Source organism: Phascolarctos cinereus, unplaced genomic scaffold, assembly GCF_003287225.1.
Source record: "Phascolarctos cinereus isolate Bilbo 61053 unplaced genomic scaffold, phaCin_HiC Scaffold_3;HRSCAF=262, whole genome shotgun sequence".
In the NCBI taxonomy this organism is placed as follows: domain Eukaryota; kingdom Metazoa; phylum Chordata; class Mammalia; order Diprotodontia; family Phascolarctidae; genus Phascolarctos; species Phascolarctos cinereus.
In genome coordinates, this window is record NW_027555736.1 from 73,683,374 (window position 1) to 73,700,241 (window position 16,868).

Sequence of the window (16,868 nt, forward strand, 5' to 3'; positions counted from 1 at the left end):
AGGACTGTGCCACAGGCCCTGAGGAGTTAAAGATAATGTCATCCCTGCTTTGATAATACCTCTGAGCTGGATGGCTTGGAAGGAAGCAGGCCGTGAGCTGCTATAGGGAGAGAGAGTCCCAGTGTCCCCAGAGCATGCATGAAACATGCCCAGTCCTGCAAGAGGAGGGACCTGAAAGGGTCAGTGAGGAAGACGTGGCTAGTTAACTGCCCTGCCCCCCACATCTGGAAATGAAATGTCTCGCTGACCTCAGGTGATGGAGAGGTAGGTAGAGGACATCGTGGAGCCCCTGAGGAGCCTGTCAGGGTCTTGCTTGACTTAAACAATCTGATTGAGGGCATCCAGCCCTTTGGGGATCACTGATCACCCCTCCGTCAAAGCACAACTGGGGTGGGGGTGGGGCAGAAGCCTCTCCAGATTTACAAGCAAGGCTGTCTATGGTCACACTGTTGGCACACAGTGCCATCTAGTGGCCATCCAGCCAATTCTCGAGGGAGTTGCATGCCCTGGGGGAGGGAGCATTTGTCCCATAGCAAAGAGAGCCCAGAGGCCATTTGCTAGGAAGGATAGTAAGGACACTTTGCCCCTTACCTATCTGGAAGGCCAGGAGATAGCTCCCAGGCACGGATGAGAAATGGGAGCCCCAGAACTCCCCAGCCACAGAAAAGCCTCTTGGGACCCCGCTCACAGCCACTGCCTATTCCCCGAGCCAATAGCTTTCTCTCTCCTCCTCCAACCAGATTCAGCCTTTCTCATTTTCCATCTTCCTTGACCAAACTTCTCCTTCCGCCCACCCCCAAATCCCCCTTCCACTGGGCTCAGACTATTTAGGGAGCATCTGCCCTGGATGAAAGGTGGTGATTAAAGGAATCTTAAAAGAAATTTAGAAAGAAAATGAAAGTGGATTTATGATGTTGGGTGGGGAGTTTTGCCGCTGGCTGGGAGCAGGGCTGAACAAAGGAGAGGGCAGATCTGATTTATAGGAAGTCATTATTGGAAGAGATGGAGATGCACATAGCCCAGCTGAGGCCTCCCTGCTGCTCTGTTATCAGTATCAGTCCAGAGGAATGACCAAGGACAGAGGCACCAGGACCAGGAACACCAGGACCCCCTCCTTCCCTCTTCTCACCCTAGCCACCGCAGGCAGCTGCGTAATTATAGTGCCACCAGCTTCAGAGCTGGAAGGGGACCTTAGGGACTGTCTATCTTCTGGTCTATCCTCTTCACTTTACAGATGAGGAAACTGAGACCCAGAGAGGTTATGCCTCTTGCTCAGGGCTGCTTAGGTTAAAGAGTCGCAAAGCCCTTCAACGTAGTCTGTCTTCTTGCACACAGGTTTAGGAATCACCCTCTCTCCTGTTGCATTGACTAAAGAAAAGTGATAAATATGTAATGCTCCCCTCACTTTTCCTTCACTGTCTTACAGACACATGCTGCAGAGAGAGGATGGATAGGAGTGATAGGTAACATTTATTCTCCTAGGTAGTTGTTTTACCTCCCAGGGCTATAACCAAAGGGAATATTCTTGCCATGTAGACATCACCACCCTCTACCCAGTCTCTAGGATGGGGACACAGATATCCTAGCACCAGAAGGCCATTTTTCTGCCTTGGGAAAGCCAAGATACAGCTAAGGGGCTGATTGTCACTCCCTCTGCTCTCTTCTTAGTACTTTACTCTCCCTTCGTCAGCTTTTCCCAGTACCATGAAGTTCTGTTTTCATGATCTCCTATGGGCCGTCATAAGTCTGTAATCATGGACTCTTTCAAGGTCATTTTTTTTTCTCTAGGGACCCATCTTATTAATCCCAGAGTAGACAGTAGGTTTCCCCTAACAATTCCAAGGTTCTTGAAGGGAGTCAAAGTCTGATCAGTGCTTCCAAATACTCTTATCCTGCTAAATTCCTTTTGAATAGTTCCTGTTCTTTTTTTTTAAATTTTTTTTTCCATATGTTTTTGAGTTGAAAATTTTTTTCTCCCTTTTTCTCCCCCCCCACCCTCCCCAAGACGGCACACAATCTGACATAGGCTTTACATTTACATACCCATTAAACATATTTTCACATTAGTGAAGTTGTAAGTAAAAATTAAAACCAATAGGAGGAACCATCAGAAAGAGGAGACAAAATTCAACTTAAGGTAAAATTAAGTGAGAGCAATTCGACTTCCATAGTTCTTTCTTTGGATGTGGACAGCATTTTCCATCCTGAGGCCTCTGGAGATGTCTTAGATCCTCATAATGCTGAGAAAGGTTCAGTTTAACGATCTTAGTCATTGCATAAGGTGGCTGCTATTGTGTACAAAGTCCTCTTGGTTCTGCTCACTTCACTCAGCATCAGACCATATAAGTCTTTCCAGGTTTTTCTGAAGTCAACCTGTTCATCATCTCTTATGGCACAATAGTATTCCATTACATTCATATACCACAACTTGCTTAGCCATTCCCCGATTGATGGGCATCCTCTCAATTTCCAATTCTTTGCCACCACAAAAAGAGCTGCTATGAATATTTTTGTACATGTGGGTCCTTTTCCCATTTGTTTGATCTCTTTGGGATATAGCCCTAGAAGTGCTATTGCTGGATCAAAGGGTATGCACATTTTTGTAGCCCTTTGGGCATAGTTCCAAATTGTTCTCCAAAATGGTTGGATCATTTCACAACTCCACCAACAATGTATTAGCGTTCCAATTTTCCCACATCCTCTCCAACATTTATCATTTTCCTGTTTTGTGGTACCTCAGAGTTGTTTTGATTTGCATTTCTCTAATCAATAACGATTTAGAGCATTTTTTCATATGACTATAGATGGCTTTAATTTCTTCATCTGAGAACTGTCTGTTCATATCCTTTGACCATTTATCAATTGTGTGAATAGTTCCTGTTCTTTATGGTCAGTCAACAAGAATTTACTAAGTGCTTACTATGTGCCAGGTATTGTGCTAAATAAATGCTGGGATATAAATACAAGCAAGAAGAAAGTCTCTGCAGAAGGAAAGCTGAAAAGGAAGCTGAAAAGAGGAAAGGGGCTGGGGGTATCTTTGAGAAGTTGAGAATGCCACATGGTGAGAAATGAAGACAAGGCTGACCTGGGCACCCTATCCAAATGGAGGCTCTAAGGTAGAAGTCATCTAATAAGAGGGGGGATTGTAGAGGCTGAAGATCCCTAGCAAGGTGGGAATTGCAGGGTTGGAGTGATCTTCCTGGATGAAGAGGTTTCTAGGGCATGGTATCAATGTCTGGAGAGCAGCCTGAAATGAGAGAAAAACGAAGCCCAGCATTTGCTGCAATTTCCGTTGCACCCTTGGCATTTCCCTGTAGTCTCTCCTCCTTCCTTTCCAACTCACCCCTCCCATCCAAGGGTTGGGATTTAGGTTCCCAAAGTTGTCCCAGACACTCCCTCCTCGATCCTTAACCCCTCAGTCCTTTATGTTGAGAACTGAACTACCTACCCTTGGATTGGGTTGCATCTGCCTTTACAGAATGTAAGTATATTAGATGCTCTATGTTATCTGGGAATCATTGACTCATAATATTGGAAAGGATCTTAGAGGTTACCTTCTCTACCTCTTACGTAGTGGGGGCATTAATTCCTCCCACAACATACTTGAAAAGTAGCCATACAAGTTCTGCCTAAAAATTTCCAGTGATAGTCAACTCACTATCTTACCAAATATTTCCTTCCTTGGTTGGATAGCCTAATGGTCAAAAATTTTTTCCTTATATTGAGCCAACCTCTTGTCTTCCTATAATTTCCACCCAGTCAGCCCTAATTTTACAGACTAGAGCAGAGAGTGTTAGACAGAAGGAACCCTCGACATCCTTTTGTCCACAGAGTGGATAGAGTGCTGGATATGGAGTCAGGAAGGCCTGAGTTTGAATCCTATACCCCATTCAGGCAAGTCACTTAACACCTCTGTGCCTCAGTTTCCTCATATGTAAAATGATGAACGTGGACTCATTAGCCTCTGAGGCCCCTTGTAGCTCTAAATCTATGCTCCGCAGTCCCTTCATTTTATAAAGGAGTCAAAGTCCCACAGGGTTCTTAAGTGCCCATTCATAGTCATACAGCACACAACTGACAGTGGACAGTGGCCTTTTTGTATTTCAAATTCAGGGCTCTTTCCATGACATCACACTGCCTTTCCTTTTAGACCCACACAAATAAGCCTAATCCTTCTTGTATCATTTGGAGTCAGCCCTTCAGATATTCCACAGGATCATTCATTTAGAGTTGGAAGGGGTCTTAGAGATCATTTAATCTAATTCCCTCATTTTCCAGATAGGGAAACTGAAGACAGGTGTCATTTCCCCTTCCCCCTGCACTACCAAGTCTCATCTTCTCTTCTCATCTAAATATCTCCTGTTCCTTTATCCAATTCTCATGTGGCACATTTTCAAGAACTTTCCCCATCCTGCCTGCCTTCCTCTCAACAAAATTCTCTGTGTTGACATCGCTCTTACAATGGATCCCACAGAACTGAGCAAAGTATTCCTGATGTGGAATGAACCCCTCCCCCAGTGTGGTGTGGGGTTGAATGAGCAGCAAAACCTCAAATTCCTGGGAATATCACAATGCTATTTATATACTGCCAAGCCACACCCCAGCAGACATGGTCCAGGCAGGGATGCTTCAGAGCTTCTCATCCCAGAATAGGCTCCTTTTGAAGCTTGAACGAAGCAGCTTTAGGATGAATACAAAAAGCATTACTTTATACAACAGGCCATGTTATTGTTGAGACATTTCAGTCCTGTCCAACTCTTCTTGACCCCATTTGGGGTTTTCTTGGCAAATATACCAGAGTGGTTTGCCATCTCCTTCTCCAGCTCATTTTACAGATGCGGAAACTGAGGCAAACAGGCCATAGATGTACAGAATTCATTTGTCTAAGAGGGCTGACAAAAATGATAATGGAATCTTTTATGGGAGATCATGACAGTTGTCTGATGACTCCTAGAAAACAAGAATGTTTTCTAGCAAGAAGCCCTAACAAGAGCTGGGAAGAGCCTTAGAACATAGAATATTAAAACTAGAAAGGGTTTTTGAGATCATCTCCAGCAATTCTTATCCTGGAACCAGTGAACTTAAAAAAAAATTCTTATAACTGTATTTTACTTTGTAGTCTTATATATTTTATTTTATGCATTTAAAAAGATAATTCGGAGAAGAGGTCCATGAGCTTCCCCAGACTGCCAGAAGGGTCCATGACACTAAAAAGGTTAAGAACCCTTACTCTAGTTCCACCCTCTCATTTTATAAGTGAGAAGGCCAGTAGTGCTCAAAAATTAGAGATATGACCCTCCCCCCACCAATAGACCAATATTCCTTTAATAATTCACTATGGAGCTGTCATCCATGGACTTATTAAACCCTAGGGCATGTGACTATTGATGGGGAGGGGTGTAGATAGATGTGAAGGAAGAGGAAGAAAAGTTCTGGTTAAAGATTTTGGCTGAATAAGTGTTCCTTGCCATTGACTAAGCAGGAAGTAAAAGTTTAAGGATGTGTCTCAGACTGGTAGATACTAGCTTGAAGCGAACTCAAATATTAATACCGGCAAACATGGAAATTCATGCTGAGATGACAGAAAAGGGACCACAGAGACCCAATTGCTCACTGTGCAGTCTCTACTGCAGCCCCACTTCCACAGGCTAGTGCAGATGCCTGAGAGGGCAGCACCACACGTGTGGCGCTCACCTGCTTCTGGCTGGAGTTGTGAACTTGCCAAGGAGGCGGTGTGGGTAACATCTCTGTTATGGTCCTGTTGCCATGGCAATAAATTGTCACTAATTAGTAGTGTGGTTACCATGGCAATTTCTAGTAATTACAGGTTACAAATGGTGCAAGGCTTCAACCCAACCCAATTAGTTAATTAGAAAGATTTAGAAATTTGTCCAAAAGGGAAATAACCTGCTTTGCAGAAAATGAAGAGAATGTGTCACAGCTTGGGGCCAGAGGCAGAGGGGAAATTGGAAGATGCCAACACCAGGGGATATAATGGATTTTCTCTGCAGTTAGTCCCTGGGCAGTACCAGCATTTCAGAGGGGCCTAGCCTCTAGACTAAGGTTTCACCATTGATATCCAGGCATTGGCCTGAGCTGAGCACTGTCTCCTCTTGGCCTGGGCAAGGCCTCAGCATCTACCATTTCTGAAGGAGGAGGCTGAGCCCTGGCACCAGCAACAGCATCCTTTGCTGTTGGTCTAGAAAAGTAAAGCCTAGAACCTTTATATTTGCCATAGTCTACACTATAGTGTCTGTGATTAGAGAATTGGTGCTTACCTGTTAAAGGCACTCCGTGAGAGCAGTTTGAACTTGTGTGTTGCTTGTTCCATCCTTAAAGGTTTAATTAGATTATCAGTGAGAAATCAAAAGGCACAGGGCCTAGAATGTTAATGAAGAGCTTGTTATGAGAACATTAAACCCTGCAGTCCCAGGTGGCCCTGACACCCTCATCCACATGGGCAGCCTATATAAGTGCTATTTTCAAAGACAAAGTATGCGACTGTTCTTTCCTCCAGGAATGTCTTCCCAGACATCTGGAACTGGGAGTGTCTCCATCTCAAATTGGCAAAGTGACCTCAGACAAGGTGTTACCCCATCTGGAGGGGATGAGTTGTGATCTGTCACTCCGTATCAGCAGATGCCCTGAGCTCTGGTTTATAATGCAGTCAGACCCTTGAAAGGTGAACCCAAGATGAAGTATCTCAGGCCTGTTCTGGATTGGTCTACCCCCCCTTCTCTCCCCATCTCCCTATCATGCCTGAGGCACTCTGCTGAACTGATGGGAACAGTGTGGGGGGAGCACTCCTGGCTTGTGTTCATTCGAACAGTTTGCCAAGTCATTTTCCTATTTCCATATTACATCATTTTTCACATCTGGGATGCTTTAAATTGAACCTGTGTGGAGAAATACATGGATTAAATCAGAGATTCTTAGCCTTTTTTGGGTCATGGATTCCTATGGCAGTCTGGTGAAGTCTATGGTCCTTTTCTCAGAAGAATGTTTTAAATGTACAGAATAAAATAGATAGGATTACAAAGGAACCCAATTGTGTTGAATATAGTTATCAAAATATTTTTAAAGAGTTTGTGTGTCCTAAATTTAGCACTCTTGGATTAAATTATGTTCCATGTCTTCATGATTCTATGACCTGCCCAAATTCACCCAGCTCTATAGGGGTAGAGCAGGACTGCAGACCCACAGTAATTCCCCCAGAGGACACAGGTTATCTTCTTCCTTGGAAAGAAGGCATGGAATCATGGCATGGAAAGATACCTTCTAGATCTGATAATCTTCTTTTTATAGGTGAGAAGACAGGCCCAGAGAGGAGAGATTAAATGATTTTGTTCTCATTCTCCAGCTCCTTAGGTTTAAGTGTCCCCGTTCAACACTGATTTAGAAGTGTTATGGTGATCAGGGAGAGAAAACATTCACACCTGTATTAATTTCTCCTAATGTCCCTTCTTGGGCTTTTTCCACAGAGACTTGGGGAAAATAACCAGTTAGAGAAAATCTCTTAGCTGGTTCTTTTAAATTCACAGACCTAGCAGAGACCTCAAATACCATTTCATCTGATCCCTTCATTTTATAAATAAGGAAATTGAGGCCCAAGGAGATTCCAAGGTCACACAGGTAACAAGGGTGAGAAGTAGGATTTGAACCCAGGTCCTCTGACTCTAGAGACAGAGCTCTTTCCTCTAAACCATGCTGCCTCTACGCTGGAGTTGTCAAGAGTCTAGAAGCTTCCTTCCATCTCCCTGACCCCATGATGTGGATAGGTCTTCTAATGGAATATTAGTATCCTTTACTCCCCTTGAGTCAACAAGCACTTATGAGCATTTATCAATCCACAGATTAATCAAGAAGCACTCATGCATTATGGGCCGGGCACGGTGCTAAGTCCTTCTAGAGGTACAAAGTGAGCCAGGCTGCTGTGTTAGGTGCAGGAGAAAAATACAAAAGAGGAACCATTCTTGCCCTCAGGAAGCTTGTGTTCTCCTGGAGGGAAACAGTGTGGACATACAGAAATACACAATTATATATGTATATATACACACACACACAAATATACACATATATGTTATATGTATACATACACACATATATGTTCTATATATGTACACACACAAAGTGATTAGGAGGAGTGGGGTCTGGGTGGCAAGAGCACCAACATCTGGTAGAGTGGAGGTGGAAACAGAAGATGCCTGTATTGACAAGGTGTGGCGCTCCATCCTAGCCTTTTGGAAATTGAGGGATTCCAAGAGAGCCTTCCCAAGATGAGGGATCTCATGTACAAAGTTAACGAGAGTAAAGATGGGACATCTTACATGGAGAGCATAAGGCAGTCCTTGTTATGGCAGGAATGTGGAGTGCTTGAAAGGGACTCATATGAAATCAGCATGGAAAGACAGTTGGGGCCAGATTGTGAAGGGCTTACAGTGGCCAACAGTGCAGTTCTCTATTCTTTCCTAGAGACAACAGGGAGGCTGTGAAGCTTCTTGAGGAGGCGAGAGGCATAGTCAGAGCTGTGCTTTAGGGATTGCTATTTATTTGGCTGCTGTGTGGAGGATAGATTGGACAGAAGGCCTAGGCCAAAGTCAGGGAGAACAGTTTCTAGGCCATTGCAATGATGACACAGGTCCAAGCTAAGGTGGTAGGTAACATGGCCCTTCCCCTCTTTTCAACAGTCTGAACACTCTGCTCTCTCCTAGGGGGCCGAGGAGTCAGCGTGGGGCCCATCCTCAGCAGCAGTGCCTCCGACATTTTCTGTGATAACGAGAATGGACCTAACTTCCTCTTCCACAACCAGGGCGATGGCACCTTCATTGACGTGGCCGCCAGCACTGGTGAGTGCAATCTATTCAGCCCCATGTCATCAGGGTATGGGGCCCCGGCCGATGTTCACCAGTTCCCCATGGCTCAGCTCTTTCTCATAAACATCTTCAATTCACCAGGCAGTTTTCAATGATTCAGTTCAATTCACTGAGCATTTATTTTATACCTACTGTGTGCACCCCACAATAAAGACACTGAACTTCAAAGTTCCTGCTTCCTTAAAGCTCATATATGGGCATGATCCCCAATGCCTTCTTAGAGTTCTATAGGTTCTTCTGGGTCCTGATCACCACCTCCCTCATCACTTCTCCCTTATCTCCTCCCACACACCTTTCAAACCCACCTTCTTATCTAATCCAGCCCTCCATTCCTCTCCAAACCTCTCTCTGCTGTTCTGCATGATGACTTTCCTGACTCTATCCAACTTTGAGTGCCCTCCTGCTCCCAAACCACCTTGTATTTAACCACTTTACATTTATTTGTATTTATTCTCTATATTTAGTCTTATGTACTTTAGTCCTTATTCATTTACATATGTACTTGTGTCCCCCATTAGAATCTATACTCCTAAGCAGGGACTGAGTCATTCTTGGTACTCAGATCCCTGGGGTTCCTGGAACATGGAAGGCACATACAAAATGCTTATTGATTGATTGATGACCCGCTGCTTCTCCTAATCCTGGTTCACTGATATAATGCCCCTTCCTCTAGAGTTCCTATGCATAGGAAAGTCTAGCCACCTGATATATAAGTTCACCTCCTTCTTGGAGACAGGTCGTATAGGAAGGACTCTGACCTTAGATAACGAAATTAGAGCAGGCAACCTGAGTCAGCACCCTAAAGACAGGAAAATCTCCTTTCACAGAGCTACTGACTTCAGTGCTCTCTTTCTGCTTGAAACTCCTTGGCAGAACAAACAAAGCCAATGCAACTAAGATTAGAAGGAAGGTAGAAAATTGGGAAAGAATTCTTACAACCAGTCTCTCTATAAAGGCCTCATTTCTAAAATATATGGAGAATTAAGACAAATTTATAAGAACATAAGCCATTCCCCAATTGATAAATGGTCAAAGGATATGAACAGACAGTTCTCAGATGAAGAAATTAAAGCCATCTATAGTCATATGAAAAAATGCTCTAAATCGTTATTGATTAGAGAAATGCAAATCAAAACAACTCTGAGGTACCACATCACACCTATCAGATTGACCAACATGACAAAACAGGAAAATGATAAATGTTGGAGAAGATGTGGGAAAATTGGAACACTAATACATTGTTGGTGGAGTTGTGAAATGATCCAACCATTTTGGAGAACAATTTGGAACTATGCCCAAAGGGCTACAAAAATGTGCATACCCTTTGATCCAGCAATAGCACTTCTAGGGCTATATCCCAAAGAGATCAAACAAATGGGAAAAGGACCCACATGTACAAAAATATTCATAGCAGCTCTTTTTGTGGTGGCAAAGAATTGGAAATTGAGAGGATGCCCATCAATTGGGGAATGGCTGAGCAAGTTGTGGTATATGAATGTAATGGAATACTATTGCGTTATAAGAGATGATGAACAGGTTGACTTCAGAAAAACCTGGAAAGACTTATATGGTCTGATGCTGAGTGAAGTGAGCAGAACCAAGAGGACTTTGTACACAATAGCAGCCACCTTATGCAATGACTAAGATTGTTAAACTGAACCCTTCTCAGCATTACGAGGATCTAAGACATCTCCAGAGGCCTCAGGATGGAAAATGCTGTCCACATCCAAAGAAAGAACTATGGAAGTCGAATCACTATCACTTATTTTTACCTTCTGTTGAGTTTTGTTTCCTCTTTCTGATGGTTCCTCCTATTGGTTTTAATTTTCACTTACAACTTCACTAATATGAAAATATGTTTAATGGGTATGTAAATGTAAAGCCTAAGTCAGATTGTGCACCATCTTGGGGGGGGGGGGAGGAAGGGAGAGAAAAATTTTCAACTGAAAAGCATATGGAAGTGATTGTTGATAAATCAAAATAAATTAATAATAATAAAAAAAAAGAAACTCCTTGGCAGAGACCCAACCTGATTAGGACCCAGCCGATACCATGACCTTTGCCCTCACCTTCCTTTATTCTTGGATCTTGAACAAACCTAAGATCACAGGTGAGCTTCCTGACCTCCCAGCAGAAGCTGACCTTTCTCATTGCCAAGTTCAATTTTTGACTCTTCTCTGGCAGCTAATTTTTCTCATCAATGAGAAATCATAAAGCATTAAAAAAACAAAATAAACACCTGAAAACCTGAGGATCTGATAAGGTGCTAAAGAGATGGAAGCTGAGGGGAATGAAGAAGTTGGAACAGGGAGTGGGTATCAGGCAGGGAGGAGAGAGGAGAGGTGTTAGTCCCATAATTGAAAGTTGGAATGATTGTGGGATTTAACAAGACATGTCAAGAGGGCATTCATCACCCAAACAGATGCTGCAGTGAAATGCGGCTTTGGTGCCTATTATTTCTGTGAAAAGGAACCGTCTCCTTGTCAAGGTGCCTCGTAGATGGGAGAGAAATGGGCTAACGCAGAAGGCCACAGGCATTTGGGGCTGGGAAGTTTCAATGGAAAATTAATGGCGTATTAATCCTGGAGGCTGTTGAATTTGACCCCCGTTACCTTCCAAATCGATGGCTTCCAGGTCTGGCTCTGCTTCCCTGTCTCCCCCAAACCGTGCTCCTTCCTTTCCTATGAGAGGTATTAGCTGTAGCTTTTCCAGGTGTTTGACTGCTCAGACCTTGTTGTGGTCCGCTGCTGGATGGTCGGGGTCTATTTCAGTTTTAAACAGGGTTTCCTGGAAGAATCAGTTAAGCCCAATCAATGTTGAAAGTAATAGTCCATTTTATTTGTCACACTCAAGGGAAGGCCTTGTTACTGAACTGGAGACACCCAAGGAGGACAAAGGAGAAGTAAGGGCAAGAGGGAAGTGTGTTGAGACTGGCTGCCCCTCTTGGGCATGACCTTCCAGGCTAGGACAGCCCCACCAGCCCTCTATGCAGAGGCTAGGACCGACCCCTCCAAAGTGGGGCTGCTAAGGCCAGGCAGGGATGTTGTCTGGTAGCCTCGGGCATGATGGGCTACTCAGAATACAAGGAGGGAGGGAGTCCACGATGATCTTGACAGAGAACTTGGCGCGTGACTACATCAAATCCTTGCTGAGACTCCAGAATCCAGCCTCACTCCATTCATCAGGACACCTTCCTGATCAGGATAATTCAGGTGCTCTATGGAGAGGCAAACGGGACCTACTCTGGCAAGCCCAATTGCCTTCTCACCTTTGAAGTCATTGACAAGTGCCAATCACGTTTCTAGACCAGAAAATGAAATAGGAAATCCTAATATGGGGAGTTCCAGAAAAGGGCAGGGCAGGAGGAAAGGGGTGCACCCAGGGCATAGACTGTTGCATAGAGCACAGTGATTTTTCTAGACTACAGCAGACCTCAATCGTGCTACAGATGGTCCAGAGGGAATATTGATTTCCTGACCTTTCATGTAGAGGGCAGGTAGGCGATCCTAGTGTGGGGTGGTCAGCCCCAGCCTAGGTGCAGGCAGTCTTAGCACCCTGCCCCAACTGGCCTTATCTGCCCTATGTGCAGATATAACTAGATATCTCTAGTTAAGTCTCAAGGCCTGTCCTTGAATGGGACAAAGAAAATGGCCTGCTGCTTTCTGGATTCATTGGACTCATCTAATTTCTTCCCTGGATTCCTTTAGCTATGACCTCCAGATACCAAGGTCCCGTTATTCTTTTCCTATCCCACCCTACCTTTCATTGTCCCAAAATACCTTAAACTCCAAGGAGTAGGATGACATCCACTCCAATCTCAGAAAAGTCTAGAAAATGTCAGTTTTAGAGAATGGCAGCCCTGGTCTACTCAGCTCTACCAAAGCCTTTAGGAAATGTGTGCTTGTAATGGGCTTGCTAAGAGGTCTGGCCCTTCCTGCTAAGCAAGCTTCCCTCAGTCAGCCAGGACAAGCCAGCCCTTGGCTTAATGGGGTGAATTCTTAAACATCAGAAGATGTGAGTTCAAATCCAGGCTGGGCTACTTCCTAGGCATTTGACAATAGTGAATCAGTCAACAAACACTTATGAAGCACCCACTATGTGCCAGGCGCTATGCTAGGCACTGGAGACACAAAGACCTAAACTGTCTCTGCACCTTAGTTCTCTTACCTGTGAAATAAGGGGACTGGGGTAGATAATCACTAAGAGCCCTTCTAATCCAAAAAGAGAGATTGGTCTGATAATCTATACTGTAAAACAAAGTAAAGAAAATGAATAAAGAAATACAAAAAAAAAATCTTATTCCTGAGCCTCCTAGCAGCCAGGAGTCCTGGGTACTGCCCAGTAGGAATCTCTACTCACCCTCTCTTCAACATTCCAGGTGTGGATGACCCACAGCAGCATGGGCGTGGTGTAGCCCTGGCTGACTTCAACAGGGATGGCAACGTGGATATCGTCTATGGCAATTGGAATGGCCCCCACCGCCTGTATCTGCAGATGACCACTCATGGGAAGGTCCGCTTCCGGGTAAGCAGGTCGGGGTCCCTCTCTCTCTCCCTCCCTCCCTTCCTTTGAAACATAGTGGTAGAGCCCTAGGGCAGCATCATGGTGTGATGGGCAGCTAGGTGGCACAGTAGATAGAGTGCCAGGCCTGGAATCAGGAAGACTCATCTTTGTGGCTTCCAATCCAGCATCAGACACTCACTAGCTGTGTGAGCCTAGGCAAGTCACTTAACCCTGTTTGCCTCAGTTTCCTCATCTGTCAAATGAGCTGGAGAAGGAAACGGCAAACCACTCCAGTATCCCTTTCAAGAAAAAAGCTGAATCAGATGGGGTCACAGAGAGCCAGGCATGACCGAAAAATGACTGAACACCAACAACGAAGAAATGGCTTCAGGACGAGAGCTGGGTTGGAATCTCCACTCTACTACTTCCTAACTGCATAATCTTGGGCAAGTCATTTGCCCATCAGTTTCCTCATCTTTAAAATGAAGGGAGGGAGGGTTGAAGCTTGGACCCAGAGTTAAGAAAATGCACCTCCTTCCTTTCACTGAAGAAGCAAGAAACAGTGGAATATTCAATTTACCATCAGTCGTCACCCATGTGTTGGTTGCTTTGCTGAACGGCCTTTTTCTTCTCCATTAATCTTTGTTACAAGGGAACGAAATAACATATGTAAGGCACTTTGCAGTTTGCAAAGTGCTATATAAATTCTAGTTACTATTATTATTACTGCTACTAATAATAAGAGAAGGTTTGCTGTGTACAGGAGGTAGGGAGGGTTATATTTTTGGAAATGAATCTAATTCACATGATATAAAAACAGAAGGCATCATTAAAAATTTTTAAATAAAATTAAATATATCAGGAAATTTCCCTATATCTATAAAAAAAAATGAGAAATTTGAATGAGATGATGTTTAAGGCCCCTTCTAGATCCTGATTTCTTCTCTAATAGAAGATGCTGACAATCCCTCCACACCAGCTCCCATCACACAGAGAATAAGGCCTGGCCACTCTCCCAGACCCATTGACAGCTTCAGTTCAGATAATGATCAGAGGGAGACAAGCAGGCCTCAGGCCTTCTCGGAGGCTCCATCACAGGGCCACAGAGAAGGAACAAATATCTCAGCCCAGTGGGCAATGATGGGTAGGCATCATGATGAGCACTGTCCTGCGCTTTCTATGGAAAGGTCTCCTTTCTAGGGATCTTCTGGGAAAGGAAATATCCAATTCCCTTCCAGTTCTCAATCCCAGAAAACTCAGAATCAGGAAGGGAAGCGCATTATTTTGAAAGCAGTTCCTTCCACCTGGGGAGAAAATTTTGTTGTGATGAAAATAGCACAATTCAAAACGATTTTGTGGCCTCAGTGCCTATGAGACGAACTTTGGGCTTTTTTTTGGTAAAGGGAAGTGTGGGGTTCATAAGGGCAGGTGAGTATGTCCCTTGACAAGAAGATTCTAGAAAAAGTCCTGCCCCTACCCCATTCTCATTCTCTCTCTCTCTCTCTCTCTCTCTCTCTCTCTCTCTCTCTCTCTCTCTCTCTCTCTCTCTCTCTCTCTCTCTCTCTCTCTCCCCCTCCCTCCCTCCCTTCCTCACTCTCCCTCTTCCTCTCTCCTTCTTTCTCCCCTTTCCCCTGTCTCTGTACCACCCTTCCCCCCTCTTCATCTCTTCCTACTTCCTCTTGCTCCCTCTCTCCCTCCCCTTCTTCCCTCCCTCTCTCTCCTCTCCTAATGGTGGAGCCTAGAATATGATAATACCACCTCTTGGGTTCAAATATTTATGTAGCAATAAAGGGCAGCAGTTAAACTCTGGGTACCAACTCCACCAATCCTACTGCCAAGGTCAGGCTGGCTCCTTTTCTGAGCTTCACGCCACCTGCATGGGCCCTGAAGTCACCTTGCTTCACTCTCCCCTGGAAGGGCTCCATAGCCCTAGACCATGGAAGTGTTACCGTGTCTTCTTCATCTTTTATTCAAAGCAGCCTGCTGGTGGTGCTCAGGACTACAGATGCTGAAGAACTTGTGTTTTGGATCATTTGGGGGATGGGGGTGCCTGGCTCTTTCTGGCTAGCAAGTTCCTTCTCTCGGCTGGCAGCCTAGCAGCCAGGAGTCCTGGGTACTGCCCAGTAGGAATCTCTACTCACCCTCTCTTCAACATTCCAGGTGTGGATGACCCACAGCAGCATGGGCGTGGTATAGCCCTGGCTGACTGCAACAGGGATGGCAACGTGGATATCGTCTATGGCAATTGGAATGGCCCCCACCGCCTGTATAATCTCTAACATCCCTTCTACCTCTAAATTCTAAGATCCCTTTGAGCTCAAAGGCAGACACCATCATCTTGGGAATCTCCCTCCTTCATGTTAGCTCCCTCTCACCAGGAATAGCCCATTCTCTTTATGGGTCAAAGCCCATGCTCCTGCTGGACCTTCTCTTTCACTCCTGGCCCTAGTTCTCAGCCCGTTAGCAGGGCAGAGATGACCAACCTGTCCAATGACAGATCGAGCCTTTCTCAGATCAAGTTACCATCTTTCCCTCCCATATCCCTATATTCTCTTTGATAGCTCATCCCTCAGGTACCCTCCTAAGGAGTCGTAGCAAGGGGCTGTCCTATGGAAGAGGGCAGGGATGTTCCATGGAAGGAGTAGATTGCCCTGCTTTGTCCCTGGGGGCAGAACTAAGAGTTTTAGGTGGTAGCTGCAGAGGCCAATTTAGGCTTGACAGAAGAAAACCTGTGGCACAAGTAAAGCAACCCCAACATCAAATGGCCTGCTTTCAGAAGTACTCAATTTCCTCGTCACTGGACATCTTCAGGGGGGGCTACACCAGCTCTTCTCACCGATGTTCTATAAGTGATTCCTGTTCAGGTACACGCTGAACTTCATGGTCATTGTGGTCCCTGGTCTCAGCTCTGAGATTCTAGGACTTCCTAATTCTATGACTTTCCATAATCCTATTACCATAATTTTCCAGCATCAAAAATGCTCTAAACATTGAGGGACAATGACAGATGCTTCCCACCAACAGTAAGAAAGGGGTTGTTCCTTTAGCACAGGTCACTCAGGGTGCTGTGGACCCTTCTAGGTTCCCCAAACCTAGGGTCAAAAACATTTATCCTGAAGTCTGGTCATCTGCCTTTGCCTCTGACTCCTTGCCAGGACAGAGTGGAGACAGAGAAGCTTCTCAGCAAAGTTCCTAGAGTTCACTGGAGAAGACCATGGGCAGTCACATTTGCCTTCCCTGGACCATGCCTGTAGTCTGACAGCACAGGATACTGGCCTCTTCTGGATTCACAGTTAAAAGGAAAGCCAACGCACTCTGGGAGCTGTAAGAACAGCTAGAGTTTCTTAGATTCGTTTCTTTTATTTATCCAATGAGCACTTATTCAGTGCCTACTATGAATGAGTGGGAAAGCATTTATTAGTCAATTACTATGTACAAAGAACTGTACTGAGTGCTGGGAATACAAAAAGAAAAGCAAGATGGCCCTAGCTT

General features: G+C 44.8%; 1 protein-coding gene across 1 annotated transcript in view; it reads left to right on the forward strand.

The window, feature by feature from the left end:
- CRTAC1 (cartilage acidic protein 1) overlaps nucleotides 1-16,868 on the forward strand; it is a 183,599-nt gene that overhangs the window by 142,153 nt on the left and 24,578 nt on the right. Inside the window, 2 exon segments of the mRNA XM_020996911.2 lie at nucleotides 8,712-8,846; nucleotides 13,252-13,397. Coding sequence (XP_020852570.1) covers nucleotides 8,712-8,846; nucleotides 13,252-13,397 — 281 coding nt within the window.